The 21,009-nt window shown below is 37.1% G+C and overlaps 1 protein-coding gene across 3 annotated transcripts in view; it reads right to left on the minus strand.

The window, feature by feature from the left end:
- Nucleotides 1-21,009, minus strand: part of NRG4 (neuregulin 4) — a 123,683-nt gene that overhangs the window by 14,306 nt on the left and 88,368 nt on the right. For all 3 annotated transcript variants that reach the window (XR_007727689.1, XM_050799917.1, XM_050799918.1), the window contains 2 exons: nucleotides 15,189-15,335; nucleotides 8,960-9,039 (listed from right to left, as the gene is read on the minus strand). Coding sequence is in view for 2 of the 3 variants with exons in the window: in XM_050799917.1 (XP_050655874.1) it covers nucleotides 8,960-9,039; nucleotides 15,189-15,335 (227 nt within the window). In the remaining variant the exon portion in view is untranslated. The remainder of the gene's footprint in view (nucleotides 1-8,959; nucleotides 9,040-15,188; nucleotides 15,336-21,009) is intronic.

A 21,009-nucleotide genomic window follows, 5' to 3' on the forward strand; every position in this document is an offset into this window, starting at 1 on the left:
TCCTTACCAGATACATGATTTGTGAACCTTTCTCCCATTCTATGGATTGCCTTTTCACTCTGCTGATAGTTTTTCTGATGTACCAAAATTTTAAATTTTGATGTCCAATTTGTCTAACTTTTCTTTGGTTGCTTGTGCTTTTGGTGTTATATAAAAGCAATCATGGACAAATCCAATTTCATGAAGCATTTCCCCTGTTTTCTTCTCTTAGTAATTTTAGCTCTTACGTTTAGGTCTTTGATCCACTTTGATTTTTTTTTTTTTTTTTTTTTTTTTTTTTTTTGAGATGGAATCTTGTGTTCTTGGCTCACTGCATCCTCCGCCTGCCAGGTTCAAGCAATTCTCCTGCCTTGGCCTCCTAAGTAGCTGGGACTACAGGCATGTGCCACCATGCCTGGGTAATTTTTTGTATTTTTAGTAGAGACGGGATTTCACCATGCTGGCCAGGCTGGTCTCGAACTCCTGGCCTCGTGATCTGCCCACCTGGGCCTCCCACAGTGCTAGGATTGCAGGCATGAGTCACTGTACCCAGCCCTGCTTAATTTTTGTATATGGTGATAGGTAAGGGTCCAACTTCATTCTTTAGCATGTGGATATCTAGTTTTCTCAGCACCACGTATTGAAAAACTGGCTTTTAAAAGCAACTTACTGAGGTATAATCTACAATTTACAAAATTTACCTTTTTAAAGTATGTAATTCAGCTGGGCACAGTGGCTCATGCCTGTAATCCCAGCACTTTGGGAGCCCAGGCAGGAAGACTGCTTGAAACCAGGAGTTCGAGACTAGCCTGGGCTGCATAGCAAGACACAGCAAGTCTCTACAAAAAAAATTTAAAAATTAGCCAGGCAAAGTGGTGCACACCTGTAGTCTCAACTACTTGGGAGGCTGAGGCAAGATTGCTTGAGTGCAGGAGTTCAAGGTTGCAGTGAGCTATGATCATGTCACTGCACTGCTAGAGCCTTGGGCAACAGAGTGAGACCCTGTCTCAAACAAACAAAAAAAATAAGTATACAATTCAATGAATTTTAAAATTTACGGAATTGTGCAATCACCACCACAATCCCATTTTAGAATAAATCCATTACCCTAAAAAAGATCTCATGTCCATTTGCAGTAATTCCCCATTCCAATCTCATACCCTAGGCAACTGCTAATCTATCTTAATATAAATGTAAACATACAAAGTGTGGTGTTTTGCAGTTTGTATCACATAGCATAACTGAGGTTTATCTATGTTATCATATGTATGAGTATTCTGTTTCTCTTTATAGCTCAATAGCATTCCATTTATAGATACACCACATTTTATTTATCCCTTGAGTAGTGGATGGATGTTTGGATTATCTCCACTTTTTAGTTACGAATATTGCTACTATGAACATTCATATTCAAGTCATAATATGAACATGTTTTCACTTACTTCAGGTAGACATCTAGGGATGAAATTGCTGGGTGATATGATAAATCCATGCTTAACTCTTTAAGAAACCAACAAATTGTTTTTCCAAAGTGTCCGTATTACTTTACAGTCCCACCAGCAATGTATTCCACTTTCCCCATAGCCTCACCAACACTTGTTACTCTCTTTTTGATAATAGCCGTGCTAGTGTGTGTAAAGTAGCAGCTCATTGTGGTTTTAATTTACATTTCCCTAATGACTCAAGTATCTTTTAATGTGCTTGTTACCCATTTGTGTATTTTCTTTGGTAAAATGTCTATCCAAATATCTTGCCCAGGCTGGGTGCGGTGTCTCACGCCTGTATTCCCAGCACTTTGGGAGGCCGAGGCAGGTGGATCACTTGAGGCCAGGAGTTCAAGACCAGCCTGGCCAACACCAAACCCTGTCTCTACCAAAAAATACAAAACACTAGCCAGGTGTGGTGGCATGTGTGTGTAGTGCCAGCCACTCGGGAGGCTGAGACACGAGAATCCCTTGAACCCAGGAGGCAGAGGTTGTAGTATGCTGAAGTCATGCCACTGCCCTCCAGCCTGGGTGGCAAAAAATGTGTATATATATTGCCCAAACTTTAATTGGGCTGTCTTTTTATTATTGAGTTGAAAAAGTTCCTTATATATTCTAGACATGTCCTTTATCCATCTTTTATATCCATTTGCAAAAATTTTGTCCTGGTTGGGTCTTGCCTTTTCATTTTGAAGCACAAAAGTTTTAAATTTACATGAAGCCCAATTTATGAAATTTTTTCTTTTATCAGTTGTGCTTTTTGTATTGTATCTAAAAATCTTTGCCTAATTCAGTGTCACAAAGACTTTCTCTTACGTTTTCATCTAAGGGTTTTATAGTTTTAGCTCTTAGACCAATTTTGAGGGTTTTTTTGTGCATGGTAAAGGGTCTGAATTCATGTTTTTGCATGTGAATATCCAAACTGCCCCAGGATCATCTGCTGGAATGACTATCCTTTCCATACTGAATTGCCTTGGCAGCTTTGTCAAAAATCAATTGTGGGCTATCTGGATGCCAATACCACACTGTCTTGATTATTGTAGCTTTATAGTCAGTCAGGAAATCAGACAGTATGAAGCTTCTAACTTTGTTCTTCTTTTTCAAAATTATTTTCTCTATTCTAGGTCCTTCGCATTTCCATGGTAATTTTAGAACCACCTTGTCAATTTTTACAAAAACACCTGTTGGGATTTTGTCTGGGATAGCACTGCATCTATATAGGTCAATTTGAGAACTGATATCTTACAATATCGAATCTTCCAAATCTATGAACAAAATATAACTCTCTATTTATTTAGGTCTTCATTTCATTTCTCTCACCAATTTTTTTTTTTTTTTTTTTTTTTTTTTTTTTTTTTTAGTTTTCACTGGATAGGTCTTTCATATTTTTGTATGATGTATTCCTATGTACTTAATACATTGAGATTCTATCATTAATAATTCTTTTTAAAATTTCCATATCTAATTGTCATTGATATATAGGAATACAATGGACTTTTTTGAAATTTTAAGATAAGTTTATTAAGTCCAATGATGAAATCTATCAGAAGAATATTCTCCTGAAAATCATTTCTTCTTGGAGAAAAGGAAAGGAAAATCAAAACCCTCTGAGCATAGCCAGGATGCTGTGACAGTCAAGCCTCTCTACAGATGGGGACAGTCCTCTTGTCAGTGGAGTCACTCTCTGGGTCAGCAGGATTGGAGTCTGGATCATCCTCCTCATCCCCCAGCTCCAGGTCATCCATTTCCTGGAACAAAGACTCAATTACCTCCACGTTGTTTCTAGCATCCTCTAAGAACTGGAAATCAGATGGGTCAAGATTTGGATCTGTTTCAAGTAGCTGTTTCCCACTTATTTTTTCCTGCTTATTCTTTCATTTGGTTCTTTTTGATTTCCAAGAGTTCCATATCAAACACAGCTTCTCAACTTAAGAAATGCTTAACTGTAAACAGGAATGCCATGAAATAATTGCTCTATGGTTTCTTCTGCTTCTTCTTGTTTCTCGCCCAAATTTTAATTGGATTGACTTTTTATTTTTGATTTGAAAGAGTTCTTTTCATATTCTAGATACATGTCTTCCTCCCTTTTGGCTTTTATCTATTTCATTTAATTTTTCTTGCACAGCTGCCACTTAAGATCATCACCACACCAAGATTTCTTCAGCTTGTAATGCTAAGAATTTTTAAATGTCTGAGACATTGTCTTCTAGATTTTCCAAGAATGTTTCATAAAAAGGAGTTTCATTTGGGTATTTCTCACTGTCTGTAAACTTGAGGGTAGTCTGAACAGTTTCATTATTTTCTCCAGCCTCAGATATCACAGTAATGGTAGAGCTGGGTGGGTTTTCTTTTTTTTTTTCTTTCTTTTTTTTTTTTTTCTGAGACTAAGTCTCACTCTGTTGCCCTGGCTGGAGTGCGGTGATGCGATCTCAGCTTATTGCAACCTCTGCCTCTTGGGTTCAAGCAATTCTCCTACCTCAGCCTCCCGAATAGCTGGGATTACAGGCTCCTGCCACCATGTCCGGCTAATTTTTGTATTTTTAGTAGAGACAGGGTTTCACAATGTTGGCCAAGCTGATCGTGAACTGCTGACCTCAAGTGATCTGCTCCCCTTGGCCTCCCAAAGTGCTGGGATTACAGGCATGAGCCACTGCACCTGGCCAGCATGACATATCTTTATTCATCCCTTTACTTTTAACCTCTTTGTGTCTTTATACTTAACATATTTTTTGCAGATAGCGTATCACATTAATTTTTATCCAATTTTACAATCTCTGTCTTAATTGGGTGGCTTAGACTTTTTACAGGTTGCTCTAGAGTTTCTAGCATACACTTTTGACTTATTACAGTTTCCCTTCAAGTGATGATGTACTGCTTGACATTTAGCATAAGAACCTTACAGTGGGGTATTTCCCTTGCTACCTTCCTAATCTTTGTATTTCCTTATTATACATTTTGCTTTTATGTATGTTGTAAGTCCCATACTATGTTGTTGTGATATTTCATTAAATGGTCGATTATTTCTTAAGGAGATTTAAATAATAAGAAGAAGATCTTACATATTTACCCACGTAGTTGTCATTTCCAGTGCTCTTCCTCCCTTTATGTAAATTCATATTTCCATCTGATATTGTCCTTTTGCCTGAAGGACTTCCTTTAATATTTATTTAGTGCGGTTCTGGTGATGATAAATTCTTTCAACTTTCATATGCCTGGAAAAATCTCTATTTTGCCTTCATTTTTTCTAAATAGTTACTGGTTTTTTATGGCTTTGAGATACAATTCACATACCATAAAACTCACTCATTTAAATTGTACAATTCAATGGCTTTTAGTATATTCAGAGTTGCACAACCATCAGCACAATCAAATTTATGACACTTTCATTCCCAAAAAGAAAGCCCACATCCCTTAGCCATCACTTCCCAACATCCCCCCATTTCCTCCAATCCTAGGCAAACAATCTACTGTCTGTCTCTATAGATTTGCTTGTTCTGGGCATTTCATATAAATGTTATCATAAAATATGTGTTCCTTTATGACTGGCTCCTTTACTTCAGCATATTGTTTTCAAAGTCCATCCATGTTGCAGCATATATTACTACTTCATTTCTATTTCCTGCTGAATAATATTCCATAGTAGGAATATAATACATTTTATTTATCTATTTATCAGCTGATGGACATTTGATTAATTTCTACTTTTTGGCTAATGTGCTATGAACATTCATGTACATTTTTTTTTCCTTTTTTCACCCTCCCCAAAGTTTTTTTTTTTAGAGATGGGGTCTTGCTATGTTGCCCAGGCTGGCCTCAAACTCCTGGACTCAAGTGATCCTCCACCTCGGCCTCCCAATAGCTGGGACTACAGAAGTATGCCACCACACTTGGTTTCATTATGGTTTTGATCATCATTTCCTGATGGCTAACGATGATTGTCTTTTCATGGGATTACTAGTCATTTGTACATATTATTTGGAGAACTCTTTTCCAATCCTTTGCTCATTTTTAAAATGAGTTGTTTCTTCATTAAGTTGTAAATGTTGTTTATATATTCAAATACATATATGTATTTCAGATCATATGTATAAGTCTCATACTTATGATTAAAAAAATTTTCTCTCAGAAGTAGATTGTCTTTTCACTTTCTTGAGGGTATCCTTGGAAGCATGAAAGTTTTTTGTTTTTAATGTTGATGAATCCAGTTTACATATTTTTTATTTTGTTGCTTGTACTTTTAGAATCATAACTCAGAATCCATTGCCTAATCCAAAGTTATGAAGATTGACACCTATTCTATTAAGAGTTATATGGTTTTAGTTCTTACATTTAGATCTTTGATCCATTTTGAGTTAATTTTTATATATGATATGAAGTAAGGGTTTAAATCCATTCTTTTGTGAGTGGATATCCAGTTTTTCCAGCACCATTTGTTGAAAAGACTATTATTACCCCCCACTGAATTGTCTTGCACCCTATAAAAAATGCATTTACTATAAATGTAAGAAGGTATGTCTGAACTCTCAATTGTATTCCATTCATCTATACGTCTATCCTTATGCCAGCACTACTTTGCCATGATTACTGCAGCTTCATAGTAAGTTTAGAAATTAGGAAGTGTGAGTCTCCTAACTTTGTTCATCTTTTCCAAGATTGATTTGCCTATTTTGCCTTGTGTTTGAAAGATATTTTTGCTGGATGTAGAATTATAGGTTTACTTTTTACAATACATTGTTTGTTGTTCCACTCTTTTAAGGTGTGTTATTTCTGAAAAATGCCTGCTGAAATCCTTAGCTTTATTCTCTGTCTGTAATGTGTCTTTTTCTAGCTGCCTTTAAGACTTTATCACTGGTTCTGAGCAATTAGATTATGATGTGTCTTGGTTTATTACTTTGTCACTCAGGCTGGAATGCAGGAGCACAATCTTGGCTCCCTGCAGCCTTGACCTCCTGGGCTCAAGCAATTCTCCCACCTCCCAAGTAGCTGGGACTACAGATATGCACCATCATGCCCAGCTAATTTTGTTTCTTTTTTGTAGAGATGAGGTCTCACTATGTTTCCCAGGCTGGTCTCAAACTCTTCAATTCAAGTGATCCTCCTGCCTCAGCCTCCCAAAATGCTGGGATTACAGGTGTGAGCCAGAGTGCCCGGCCTTTGTTGAACTTTTTATATGGGTGAATTGATCATTTTTATTAAATCTGGAAAAATTTTTGACTCTTATTTCTTCAGATATTTTTTCTGTTCCCTCTTCTCTCTTATCTCCTTCAGGGACTCAACATTATGCCACCTGCAGTTGTCGCACAGCTCACTGATGCTCTTCTCATTTAAAAATTTTTCTTTCTGCATTTCTTTTTTTCTTAGTTTCTATTGCTATATCTTCAAGTTCACCAATATTTTCTATTGTGTGTAATCTGCTGTTAATACCATCCAGTTTTTGTTTTGTTTTGTTTTTTATCTCAGACACTAGTTTTCATCTCTGGAAGTTCAGTTTGGGTCCTTTAAAAAATATATATTCTATGTTTCTACTTAACTTTTGAATCTATGTAACACATTTATAATAACTATGCTTACCTGGGATTTCTAACGTCTGTTTCAATTTCAATTTCCTTCCTTCCTTCCTCCCTCCCTCCCTCCCTCTCTCCCTCTCTCTCTCTCTCACTTTCTTTCTCTCTTTCTTTCTTTCTTTCTTTCTTTTTTGAGACAGAATCTTGCTCTGTTGCCCAGACTGGAGTGCAATCGTACAATCTCGGCTCACTTCAACCTCCACTTCCTTGGTTCAAGCGATTCTCCTGCCTCAGCCTCCCGAGTAGCTGGGATTATAGGTGCCCATCACTGCCTTTTTTTTTTTTGTATTTTAGTAGAGATGGGGTTTCACCATGTTGGCCAGGCTGGTCTCGAACTCCTGACCTCAAGTGATCCACCTGCCTCGGCCTCCCAAAGTGCTGGGATTACAGGTATGAGCCACCATGCCCAGCTTTCGGTTTCTTAATATTTCTCATTTTGAGCACATTTGCTGCCTCTTTGGAGGTTGGTAATTTTACTGGATGTGAAACATTATTAATTTCACCTGTTGGGTACTAGATGTTTTCAGCATTGTTGAGCTTTGATCTAGGATATAGTTATTTGGAAACAATTTGATTCTCTCAGCTCAGGCTTTTACAATTTATTAGACAGGACTGGAGCAGTGCTTAATCTAGGGCTAGTTATTCCCCACTATCAGGGAAACACCTTTCTGTGTACTCTACCCAGTGCCACGTGAATAATGAGATTTTCAGTCTCAGTGGGAACGGACACTTTTCCTGGCCCTGTGTGAATACTGGGTACCTCTAATCCTTCAGGTGATTTTTTCTACAACCTCAAGTATTTTCCTGCCACACATGCCCTGATTAGTACTCAGTTGAATACTTGAAGATCTCTGGAGTTCTCTCTTCATACAGCTCTCTTTTTTCTAGGACTCTCCTCAGCACAATATAGTCACCTTGATCTTTTTGGACTCTTAGCTCCATCATCTCAACTCGGAGTCTGCCAAACTCAGCCTGGGGTCCCCAACCTTGCACAAAAGCCTGGAAATCCTCTCCAGGCAGTAATCTAAGGCAATCATTGGCTCACCTAGTCTATTTCCCATCTCTCAGGGTTCATGGTTCCTTTGATGACTGATAGCAATGTCTTCATAATTTTTTTTTTTTTTTTTTGAGATGGAGTCTCACTCTGTTGCCCAGGCTGGAGTGCAGTGTCGTGATCTCGGCTCACTACGAGCTCCGTCTCCCAGGTTCACACTATTCTCCTGCCTCAGCCTCCCGAGCAGCTGGGACTACAGGTGCCCACCACCACGACGCCCGGCTAATATTTTTGTATTTTTAGTAGAGACGGGGTTTCACCATGTTGGCCAGGATGGTCTCGATCTCCTGACCTCATGATCCACCCACCTCGGCCTCCCAAAGTGCTGGGATTACAGGCATGAGCCACCGCGCCCAGCTGTCTTCATAAATTTTAATGCTTCATATATTTTGTCCATTTTTTGTTGTTTTAAGTAGAAGGAAATAAATCCAGTGCCTGTTACTCCATCTTGGCCAGAAGTCTCAAGACAATTTTAAAACATCAATTTGTCTACAAGTTACCCAAAGATTTGCTGATCTCTACAGGCAAAACTCTTCTTCCTCCCCATATGCTAGCTCATTTCAAAATATTTCTGAGAAACCGGTCCCTTATATCTGTGTAGCACATTAGAGCTAACACCAGAATTTAATATATTGAGATAACATTGTTTTCTTTGGGAAAAAAATGTGATTTGTGTCATACTGATAATAAATTCATTTTTATGTAAAAAAGGGTACCTGGCCAAAAAAAACAAAAACAACAACAACAACAAAAAAACCCATAGAAAAATTTAGGCTCAGGCTTTTTTTTCTGGATAGATCTAAATACAAATCCCTATATCTAACAACAACAGTCTCGTCTAGGGTTTTAAAATAAGCATTTGTTTTGAGTTTACTCACTGTGGTGGGCACTGGTACTGCTCGTCTCTACCAGGCTGACATCATACTGGACTGAACTGGCTCTCTGAAAGTGGCCCTTCCTGACACTAGAGAGGAGAGAAACATAAAAATGGAAAATGAGTAATAGGAAAACATGTCAGAAAACCTAGAAAGAAGGTTGTTTTTTTATTTTCCCTTCTTCCCCCTTTTTACAACACATCATGGCATTCAAATGAAAGTACAAACTTGACTATTTGATGGTTTATTTTCTTTCCACAACTACCTGAAATTGTCAGTGGTGCTTTAAAACTGTTCCCACTATTTAACACATCCATTAGTGCATGTAGGTCATCATTCAGATGCTGATGATGCCGCCTGGTCTTTTTCCTTTAAGACAACAGCAAAGCTGCTGTATATTAGTGCAATTTTTGTGCCCTTTTTAAAGAGGTTAGCTTTCATTATCAGTTGTGACCCTTATGTGACATGGAGTAGCTTTAGTCAACTATTCTAGTAATGGCATTTTAAAAAGTAATTTTGGACATTTTTGAGGTAACAGTACATCAGGTTTTTCAGTCATTTGATCAACTAATATAGGTTGTAATTTATGTAATCATGATAGATTTTGGAATGTACAGTTGATTTCATTTTTTTCAATATGTCTATATGCAGTTTTAGCTTACATTAATGAAAATGAATTCAAAACTGCTTTTACCATTGCAAAATGATGTGTATTTTCTAAAAGCAAACTTGCTCCTATTCCTGAGACACTATTGATTCTAGCCCAGATTTTAGCATTAGTGGGGTATCATTTTGGACCTCATTCAATGATGGCACTAATTAGTTACTAAAGTTCAAAAGGCCCTCAGTTTAAAGCAATTTCAACCACTAATGGACCAAAAACTATTACAGAAAACAATTTCATTCTTGAAAGCGCATTTCCAAGTTCACATGGTCACTACAGAACAGCCTAGATCTTATGTAACGCTTTCTATTTATCCTGTTTTCTAGCTTTCTTTTTTTTTAATTTATTTTTAACTAACTGGTTATTTTTAATTCCATTTTTGTCCTTCTGCTAATTTGGAAATTATACACTTTGATTTTCTATTATGTGTTACCCTAGACATTTTAATATTCATCTTAAAATATCAAGATCAAAATTAACTTATATATTTATCCTCCCCCCCATACAAAGACCTTAGTACACTTCAATTACAATCCTTTCAACTTATTTGCTATCATGTGTTTTAATTCCTTTTAAAAAAATACATAGGATAATATTATTGTTATAATTTATACAATATTTGTTTTGATATTCACATATTAATAGCTTTCTCTGTTCTTTCTTGCATTTCACACATGCCATATAGGATCAACTTCCTTTTCCCTGACATATATCCTTCAGGCAGAAGGTTTACTGAGGGATAACTCTCTCAAAGTTTGATTAAAAGTTATCTTCATCTTACCCTCATTCCCTGAGAGATGTTTTCACTGCCACAGAAATTTGGGGTTAACTGCTTTCTCTCAGCATATTGAAAATATCACTGCTCTGTCTTCTAGTTTTGCTTCTTTCCAACTGAGAAGTCAGCTGTTGGTTTAATTGTTGCATCTTTGACGATAATCTGCCATTCTTTTCTGCTTTTGTGATGTCACCTTTAGAACTGGTGTTCTACAATTCCACTATGTTGCACTCATATGTAAATTTATTTTTATTTATCCTGTTTTAGATTTGTTGGGCTTCTAACATCTGTGGGTAACTTTCATCAGTTCTGAAAAGGTCTCTGCCATTACTTTTTCAAACACTGCCTCTGCCCCAGTCTCTCTTTTCTTCTGGAATTCCAATTAAACATAAGGTAGGCACACACTCTGGTCACCACGCTTCTTGACTTCTCTTCAATATTTTCCATTTCTTTTTCTCTTAGGATTACCCTCTGGGTAATTTTTTCCTATCTATTTTCCAATTCATTAATAAATTTATTGTGTTTAAACTGCTGTTTAAAGACATATACTAAATTTAAAAAATTTATTGAACTAAGATATGTACTGAATTTTTAAAAATTATATTTCATTCATTGGAGATCTGTTTTGATCTTTGCCAAATTTGCTTATTTCTTTTTTTTTTTTTTTTGAGAGGGAGTCTGGCTCTGTCGCCCAGGCTGGAGTGCAGTGGCCGGATCTCAGCTCACTACAAGCTCCGCCTCCCGGGTTTACGCCATTCTCCTGCCTCAGCCTCCCGAGTAGCTGGGACTACAGGCGCCCGCCACCTCGCCCGGCTAGTTTTTTTTTTGTATTTTTTAGTAGAGATGGGGTTTCACCGTGTTAGCCAGGATGGTCTTGATCTCCTGACCTCGTGATCCGCCCGTCTCGGCCTCCCAAAGTGCTGGGATTACAGGCTTGAGCCACCGCGCCCGGCCCAAATTTGCTTATTTCTAAGCCCTCACTTATTTTATTTTATTTTCCTTTTTTATTTTTTTTGAGACGGAGTCTTGCTCTCTCGCCCAGACTGGAGTGCAGCTCACTGCAAGCTCCGCCTCCTGGGTTCATGCCATTCTCCTGCCTCAGCCTCCCGAGCAGCTGGGACTACAGGCGCCCGCCACCACACTCGGCTAATTTTTTGTTTTAGTAGAGACGGTGTTTCACCGTGTTAGCCAGGATGGTCTCAATTTCCTGACCTCGCGATCCACCCACCTCGGCTTCCTAAAGTGCTGGGATTACAGACGTGAGCCACCGTGCTCGGCCACCTCTCACTTATTTTTTGATACATATTAAACATACTTATTTTATAGCATGTGTCTGATTCTTCCAATAAATACAGATTTCTGAATATCTTACCCTACTACCTATTGTTTCTGCTAGTTTTAATAAATTGTGCCTCTTTTATTCTACTTTTGGTAATCTTTTCATACTGTGAGATGCTTTTTAAGGTAAAGGATAAAAGTAGGCTCTTCAAGAATTGATTTGTATTTGTTTCTGCCAACCATCTGATGACATTACCAGCCTAGACTATTTTATATTCTTAACTTTTTACCCCAAGACATTCAGATAGTGTGAATTCAGGATGGAGACCCATATAATGTTTGTGATTGGAGGTTTCTTTTCTCTTGTATTCAACACCACCTCTTGTTCTTATATATATACTCTTTTGCTTCTATTATACCTATACTTTCACTCAAAAGGTATTATTTAGCCTGCGACAGGGTACTTCAGACTAGAAATATTTCCAAGTTCTGGCTCAAGTCTGCAGAGCAGCTATGGCTTAGAAGGACTCCTTTCTGAAACTTTGCTGCTCTGGGGCATTGAACACCTGTAGGGTACAATATACTATGCCCTTCACAAACTCAATGGGTTAGCAAAGGAATTTCATTTGGGGGCAACTACAACAATATTAAAGTTCCATTAATTTGTTTATTTATTTATCTTGTTAAGAGACAGGATCTTGCTCTCACACCCAGGCAGGAGTGCAGTAGTGCAGTCATGGCTTACTGCAGCCTCTCATTCCTGGGCTCAAGTGATCTTTCCATCTCAGCCTCCCAAGCAGCTAGGACTACATGCATGTGTTACCACACCTGGATAATTTTAAAAAAGTTTTGTTTTGTACACACGGGGTCTCACTATGTTGTCCAGGCTGGTGTTAAACTCCTGGTCTCAAGTAGTCCTCCCACCTTGGCAGGATTACAGGCATGAGCCACGGCACCTGGCCCAAATCCTATGGATTTAATATCACACAAATCACTCTTCACAATTCCCAGTGGAATAGTAGATATTCTTATAAATCTTTTGGTCACTATGTTAGATATGTATTTCTGTCTCTTAACCTTATGGTCATATGGTTGAATTGCATTTCCTGACACTTGGATATATTATACATCTCTTATTTTACATATATGTAAATAATATAAATATATAAACATACAAATAAATATTATCTATTTAATCTATCCATATAAAATAAGAGACGGGGGTCTTGTTCTCTTTTCCAGGTTGGAGTGCAATGGCATAATCACAGCTCACTGCATCTCAAACTCCTGGGCTTGCGGGATCCTCCTGCTTCCATTTCCTGAGTAGCTGGGAATACAGATGTGTACCACCATGCCCTGCTAATATTTTTTATTTTTCATTTTGTAGAGACAGGGTCTTGCAATCTTGCCCAGGCTGGTCTCAAACTCCTGGGCTCAAGCAATCCTCTCATTTGGGAATACAGGCATGAGCTACCATGTCCAGCCACCTCTTATAATTGAGGAGGACCATGAAACTCCTTCTGGCTAGTGAGTTATGTCAGTAGTGATGTGTGTCACTTCTGGGACAGATCATTTCAATTTAAGTGTGAGAACTTCCAGAGCTTTCTTTTCCCTCTGTTATGACAACCAGCAGCACTCAAGATGGTGTTTGCTCCAACAGTTTGAGTCCTTAAGTGACTATCATTAGCAAAGCCCTGCTTGCCAATCCATACTAATTACCTATAATAAGTGAGAAATAATCTTCTGTTTATTAAGCCACTAAACTATTAGGGTTGGTAGTTACTGCAGCCAAACCTAGACTATCCTGACATATTAATGATAATGAATTAAACAGAATTCATCATCCAATCAATAACAGATGGAAACTATATCTCCAAACTGGCACCAGAGTGATTAATGAGGGAAGTAGGTATTGGTCTTCCCCTTACCATATTTGACTGACAAAATGTTTAGAGGGATAGAATAGATCATTATTCAGCTTTCCAAACATAGATACATTTAAAGTCAAGCATAAACCTAATTCCAAAGATGGGTATTCTGGTTATCTACTTATGCATAACATACCACCCCAAACTTGGGGGATAAAAAAACTTTGTCTCATGATTCTGTGGGTTGACAGCTGGGCATCTTTTGCTTGGGGTCTCTGTGTAGTTGCAGTAAACTGGCAGCTAAGTCAGGAGTCAATTAAAGGTTCGAATGAGCTGAATGTCTGGGATGGCTCATTAAAATGGTGGGCAGTTGAGGCTGACTGTTGGCTGGAAGTTCAGCTGGGGCTAGTTCTTCCTACTGTTTAGGCTTCTTACAACATGGCGGCTGATTCTATGAGGCAGCATCCCAAGTATTCTATGATCAAGGCAGTCATAGTGCCTGCGTAGATTCAAGGAATCTATAGCAATAGACTCTACCTCTTGAAGGATGAGTGGCAAGGTCACACTACAGAAGAGTATGTGGGAATGAGAGATATCCTATGGCCATCCCTCAGAAATGCAATCTGATACAATGGGCTTATATTTAAACTTTTGTATCTGAAGTAGTCAGATGCTAAAATTAGGAGAAATAAAATCTACCAGATTGCTTAAATGATATGTTTTGGAATAAACTATTTAATACCACATATTTTTAAAAAGCTGATTTCCTCCAATTTTTAATTATTCCTTGATGTAAAGTAGTTAAGAAATCAGGATCTAACAAGATACTATTTTACCTACATGTTACCTTTCTTAGCATACAAACTTCTCAAGCTCACTTGTCTCTCTTTTATGATTACCTTCAGCTCCATTTTCACAAGTATCTATGATAGAATTCAGTATGAGTTTAATAAAATTAATGATGACAGTTATGCCAGATAACTCCTGGACTTACTAAATTCTATGTTTACTTACTTTTACAAAATTTCAAAAACAATTGAAAATCAAAACAAATGAATGAAAGTAATCTTCAGTGCATATAATTGCTTCATGCAAGTAGTTTTTTCTTTTGTCTCTCTTGTGAATTACCAGTTTCCCCAAATTAATTGCCTTTTTGTCTGTCTCTCCAAATTGATTTAAATATCTCTGAAGTTAGGAAACATGTCTATTTTGTTCACTATTGTATTCTTTATGCCTAGCACATAGTGGGCACTAAGTAGCTGACCCTGCATATTAACCATATGTCTTAAGCTTACATGTACAGTATTGCATAAGTTGTTCCTTTTCTTTCACATACAAAATTTACTTTAAATACACCTAACCCAAATATTCAGGTACTTCTGGCATATTTGCTATAGTGAGTATGGGTCTACCTTAATAGTTTAGATAAGTCAAGGTAAATATTGACAACAGTAACAAAGAATAAATTGAGACTGCTTATTAAGATCCTTTCAAAAATGACATTAATAACAAAAACTGTATTAAAGAGATAACTAAACATAATGCAGTATCTGGAAAAATATCGAGAACTAAGGGCATATTAATTATTTAGTGGAATAACTACTTTATGCATTAGTTTTCTCAAAAGCATGTTTCTATTTTGCTTACCTGCAAAGGAAGTAGAAGGCTCCAATGATAAGTGTTATTAGGACTGCCAACGCCATGAAAGCTTCAAACAGGTTATTTTTAGTTTGGATGCTGGAGCTTGGGAGAAAAACCTCTTCACAACGAGCTCCTGTATAGTTTTCAATACACCTACAGAATACAATTTTAGATAAAGAATTGCATTCTGTGTTTCATTAGCTAGTTTGGAAGAAAAACAGTTTCCAGATGACGTGAAGAAAAAAGGAGACTAATTTTCAGATTGTGAACGTGGAATAGACAGGTTTTCCTATAATGCTCACAGATCTACAGTTACAACAAAACAAATGCAAATTTGTTATAATAAAACAAATTTTTACTATCTTCTTTTTCCAGTTTTCCAATTGCTTAGGAACTCCAGAGAATTACAGAGTATGCAGTGTTTTTATCTTCTAGATTTTCAATCATATAAATGTCCATACTTTATCAAAAATTTACTTTTTGTTGTATCTGGTATAATGATCTAAATGCATTTTTCCTTAAAACTGCTAACTGATTATTCCAACCCCATTTATTAAATAATCAATCCATGACCTACTGTTTAACAGTGCCTCCTTTAACATATGTCAGATTTACATAAATAACAGCATTTATTTCTATTCTTCAGTGATCTATACCATCTAATCTGAGGCCTTTGCCACACTGTTTCAATACTATTACTTTATAATATATTTGAATATCTGGTAGTTCTACTCCTTATTACTTTTTTTTATAGAATTTTAAAAATATTCTCCACTGCCAACCAAATATTTTATAGCCAATTACCTGTAGCTCTCTAAAACTATATAACAAAGAACCATAATATTTGGTATTACCAATCATTCCTTTTTCCTTGTTAATATGTTCAAAGGATTATAAAACAGAGATTGATATAAATTAACAAGAATGACACTGTTTGGCACCAGATCAATTTCAACATAGTAGCATTTAAAATAAAAAACACTTTAATATTAACGAATATTTATAAAGCAACCCAAAAAGTTATGAAGTCAAGTTGGACAACACTATACTCAGCAATAATTCTGTGTAAAAAAGTGTATGTGTGTATAAAACCAGTTTGTTTTAACCAGATTTTGTCAAGAATAGAAAGGTTGATTCTACTAAATTAATTCTCTTCCTTATTCCTTTCCAGTTTAGGTAGGTATTTAGAAATTTTATCTCTGTTTCTTCCACCTTAGAATAATAAGGATACAGGCCTAGAAAATCAACATGTGAATTAACTACTAGCTTTGACAACTAATGTGATAGTCTAATAAAGCAGTATACAAATAAATAAGAGAAAAGAATATCAAGATATAGCACAAAGGATCAATTTGAGTTAGATGAGCATATTAAAGATGTTTCATGAACTTCAAGTCCTACTCAATGTGAGGCAGTGATGTGATTGGTGATAGCTTCCAGGGGAGGTATCAGTTAAGCAAAGCAGCAGTCTAGATTCTCTTAAACTACCATAAAGATAAGATTAAGGGGACATAGGGAAAGTAAGGATAGCATATCAGTGCAAACTTAAATGAAAGTAAAAATATTTTGGAGGGCCAGGCACAGTGACTCACACCTCTACTCCCAGCACTTTGGGAAGCTGAGGAAAGAGGATCGCTTGGGGCCAGGAGTTCAAGATCCATCTGGGCAATACAGTGAGATCCTGTCTTTACAAAAAGTTAAAAAATTAGGCCGGGCATGGTGGCTCACACTTGTAATCCCAGCACTTTGGGAGGCCAAGGTGAGCAGATCACGAGGTCAAGATTGAAACCATCCTGGCACATGGTGAAACCCCATCTTTACTAAAAATACAAAGATTATCTGGATATGGTGGTGCACGCCTGTAGTCACAGCTACTCGGGAGGCTGAGGCAGGAGAATTGTTTGAACCTGGGAGAATTGTTTGAACCGAGATCGTGCCACTGCACATCCAGCCTGGTGACAGAGCAAGACTCCATCTCAAAAAAAAAAAAAAAAAAAAAAAAATTAGCCAAGCATGGTTGGTACCCGTAGTCCCAGCTACTCTGCAGGCTGAGGTGGGAAGATTGCTTAAGCCTAGGAGTTTGAGGTTGCAGTGAGCTATGATCATGCCACTGCAGACCAGCCTAGGTGACAGAGCAAGACCCTGTCTCAAAAAATATATATATATATTTTAAAAATTATATAAATATATATTTAAATATATTATATAAGTATAAATATAAATTTATATTTATAAAATATAAAAAATAAAAAAGTATAATATTTAAATATATATATATATTTTAATATTTAATTTAAATATACATTTAAATATATTTATATATAAATATATATAAATAAAAAATATATATAGTGGAAATTACAATTTATAAATTTTAAATATAAATTACCAATTTTTCCATAGTTTAAGTCAGTTAAGCTGAGGAGAAAAAAGATTAGATGAAAATAATTTGTTTCTTTCTCTTCCAGCTCCAATTCCTGCTTCCCAAAAGGGAAATGGAACACACACACACACACACACGCACCAGTAGAAAGTCCACATAGAGACCACCATCACAATCTATCCATGTGCCATCACAAAATAAACACAGAGGGAAAGGGGCAGCATTCCACACAGTAAGAGAAACTGGGTGCTAAACAGTTTTCAAAAGTATCTTGAAAATAACAAAAATAAAATAAAACCCTTCTATAATTCCTCTATTTTTTAAAATAGAATTAAGTAGGCAACAATTATTTGTCACTGCTAAAGGTTTTTTAAGGAAAAAATTTAGCCATGAGAGCAATTCCTGTCATGCTTTTAAAATAACTCTCAAGTTTTTAAATAATGTTAAAGATGGGGTTCAGTTTCCATTCTCGAAAAAATAACCAGAACCATAGATAAGTAATCCTGAAATGAGATAGTATAATTATTTTTGATAAGGAAGATCTCTTTTAAAAGCTATAAACTCATTACTCATTACTTCAGGCTGTTCAAGTAAGATTGAAATTCAGGCCGGATACAGTGGCTCCTGCCTATAATCCCAGCACTTTGGGAGGCTGAGGCAGGAGGATGGCTTGAGCCCAGGAGTTTGAGACCAGCCTGGGCAACATGGTAGAGACCCCATCTCTACAAAAAATAACAAAAATTAGCTGGCTGGTGGCGCACGCCTGTAGTCCCAGCTACTCAAGAGGCTGAGGTGGGAGAATCACTTGAGGTGAAGGCTGTAGTGAGCCATGATTGCACCACAGCACTCCAGCTGGAACAACACAGTGAGATACTATTTCAAATAAAAATAAAAGAAAGAAAGAAAAAAGAGGCCGGGCGCAGTGCCTCACGCCTGTAATCCCAGCACTTTGGGAGGCCAAGGCGGGCGGATCATGAGGTCAGGAGATCAAGACCATCCCAGCTAACACGGTGAAACCCCGTCTTTACTAAAAATACAAAAAAATTAGCCAGGCATGGTGGCAGGTACCTGTAGTCCCAGCTACTTGCAGGCTGAGGCCAGGAGAATGGCGTGAACCTGGGAGGCGGAGCTTGCAGTGAGCCGAGATTGCGCCACTGCACTCCTGCCTGGGCGACAGGGCGAGATTCTATCTCAAAAAAAAAAAAAAAAAAAAAGTAATTCAAAGAAGAAAAGATAAGCCAGCTTATATGACTAACCATAAATGTTTTAACTGGACAATAAATACTTTGAGTTGGAAGGAGTCAAGGGAGTGGTGTAAATACAAGTTTGTAATCAGATCAGGGTTTATGCAAATAGAAAAAGGCATACAAAGTAAACCAAGCAACACTAGGTTGTTCTATTGTCTTACAGCTGGGATAAAGCAATCACGTGCTCTTGTGGGAAAGTAGAAACCTGATGGTAATTTTAAGCAAATCAAAGGATAAACAATCTTATCACTGTTAGGTCAAACCAGAACCTAGGGAAAGGCAAAGACAAATTCAAATATTACATTACTATCCAGGAACTGGATTGGCTAATCTAAAAATGAATTTTAAAATTTCAGATATTTACCAAACAAAAAAGTAAACACTGCCTACCAATGACTGTGTACAAGGATTCTACTTTTAAAGCTCTAGCTCATTTATGAAAATGTTATGACTTCGGTGATGACACAATTATCAAATTTGAGGCAAACAGAATTAATCGACTCCTTCAAAAGTAAATGTGGGTTAAGTGGATATAGACAACTGGTAGTACTAGCACAGCATTTACACAAAACACAAAGAGGTCATGTTGCACCAGCATTTACCCAGAACTACGTAGCTCTCAGTCTTTATGTAAGTAACTCTCTTGCTAAATTACTTCTGGACCTTACTTCTGCACAGACTGCCAAGTAGCAAACAGTTGTGCCATCTAATGAGGTGAATACTAAGCAATAAGGGATCACCCATGTTTTCCTGGAATTGAAGATGGACGCTGGAATAGGTACAAATACTCCAGTAGGTGAGAAATTCCAGAATTCTGCAAGTTACACAAATTTGTTTTCTGGCTGAAGACCGCCAATTATCTGCTCCCAAACACAGAAGCTACGTTGAATACATTGACATGAAATACATTCATTCGATTCTATGGCACTGAAGGAAGCTGTTACAACATAGGAGGCCTTTCACATGAGTAAAATAACTCAGTTTTTAGTCACGTAAACAAACAGCACCATTTAGCTCCAAGAAAGATTATTGGACTGTGAAATGGAAAAACTGGTGTCTTCACCCTATTTCCATGCTTGTTGGCTATATGATCTTGGGCAAGTCACTTAAGACTCTGTAAAATCAAAATAACATCACGTGCTTTTAACTATTTCCTAAGGCTAGTGTCAGAATCAAGCAAGAATGTCTGAAAGTGCTTTGAACACTGAAACACACTATACAAGTGTGTTTACGAGGAATAAAATACCTAAGAAAAATTATAACTAGAAAAGCTTAAGAGCATGGTGATCAATAAATGTGCTATCATTTCTCAGGAAAAAAAAAAACCCATGTTTACAATATTATAAAAGACTTCGCTAACCAAAGGGAGATGCAATGTCAGTGCCACTTCACTTGGGCTGGTCTATCCTGGAAAGAGAAAGTCTAATATTGGCATACGTCAAATTTGGCTTCCACTTGACACTCTGTGTCAATCAAAGTTCAATTTGCAACTTACGAAAAATGGAAAAAAATAAATAAAAAATAAAACTATTAGACGTGTTCAATAAAACAACACGGGCTTGGATCCCTTTAATAAGTCAGCCGGGCGCGGTGGCTCACGCCAGTAATTCCAGCAACATGGGAGGCCAAGGTGGGCAGATCACAGGGTCAGGAGTTCAAGACCAGCCTGGCCAAAATGGTGAAACTCCATCTCTACTAAAAATACAAAAATTTGCCAGGTGTGGTGGCAGGCGCCTGTAATCCCAGCTACTCAGGAGGCTGAGGCAGGGAATTGCTTGAATCCGCGAGGTGGAAGTTGCAGTGAGCTGAGATCATGCCACTGCACTCCAGCCTGGAGACAAAGCGAGATTCCGTCTCAAAAAAAAAAAAAATCCACAGCCATATAACAACACACAAATGTAGCCAAAATCCTATGAAACCCCTACCAGATTTTTATAGGCCAAGAAACAGTGAGAGAAGACGACTAGCTTCTGACTTTTGCATCTTTTATTAGCTAGTGCTATAAATGTAACTTTATTAAAGCCTTTATTAGATTCTTAATATGTAGAGATATTTAGCTAACATTCAATCTCACAACATTTTTGTTGTTTAACATCACATTTATATGACATTAGCACCATTAAAAACTGATAATTATTAGTACGTCAAATGTATTAGTAAATTTAAGTCCAGTTATGAAACAAAATCTTAGATTTTT

Source organism: Macaca thibetana, chromosome 7 (assembly GCF_024542745.1).
Source record: "Macaca thibetana thibetana isolate TM-01 chromosome 7, ASM2454274v1, whole genome shotgun sequence".
Taxonomy (NCBI): Eukaryota; Metazoa; Chordata; class Mammalia; order Primates; family Cercopithecidae; genus Macaca; species Macaca thibetana.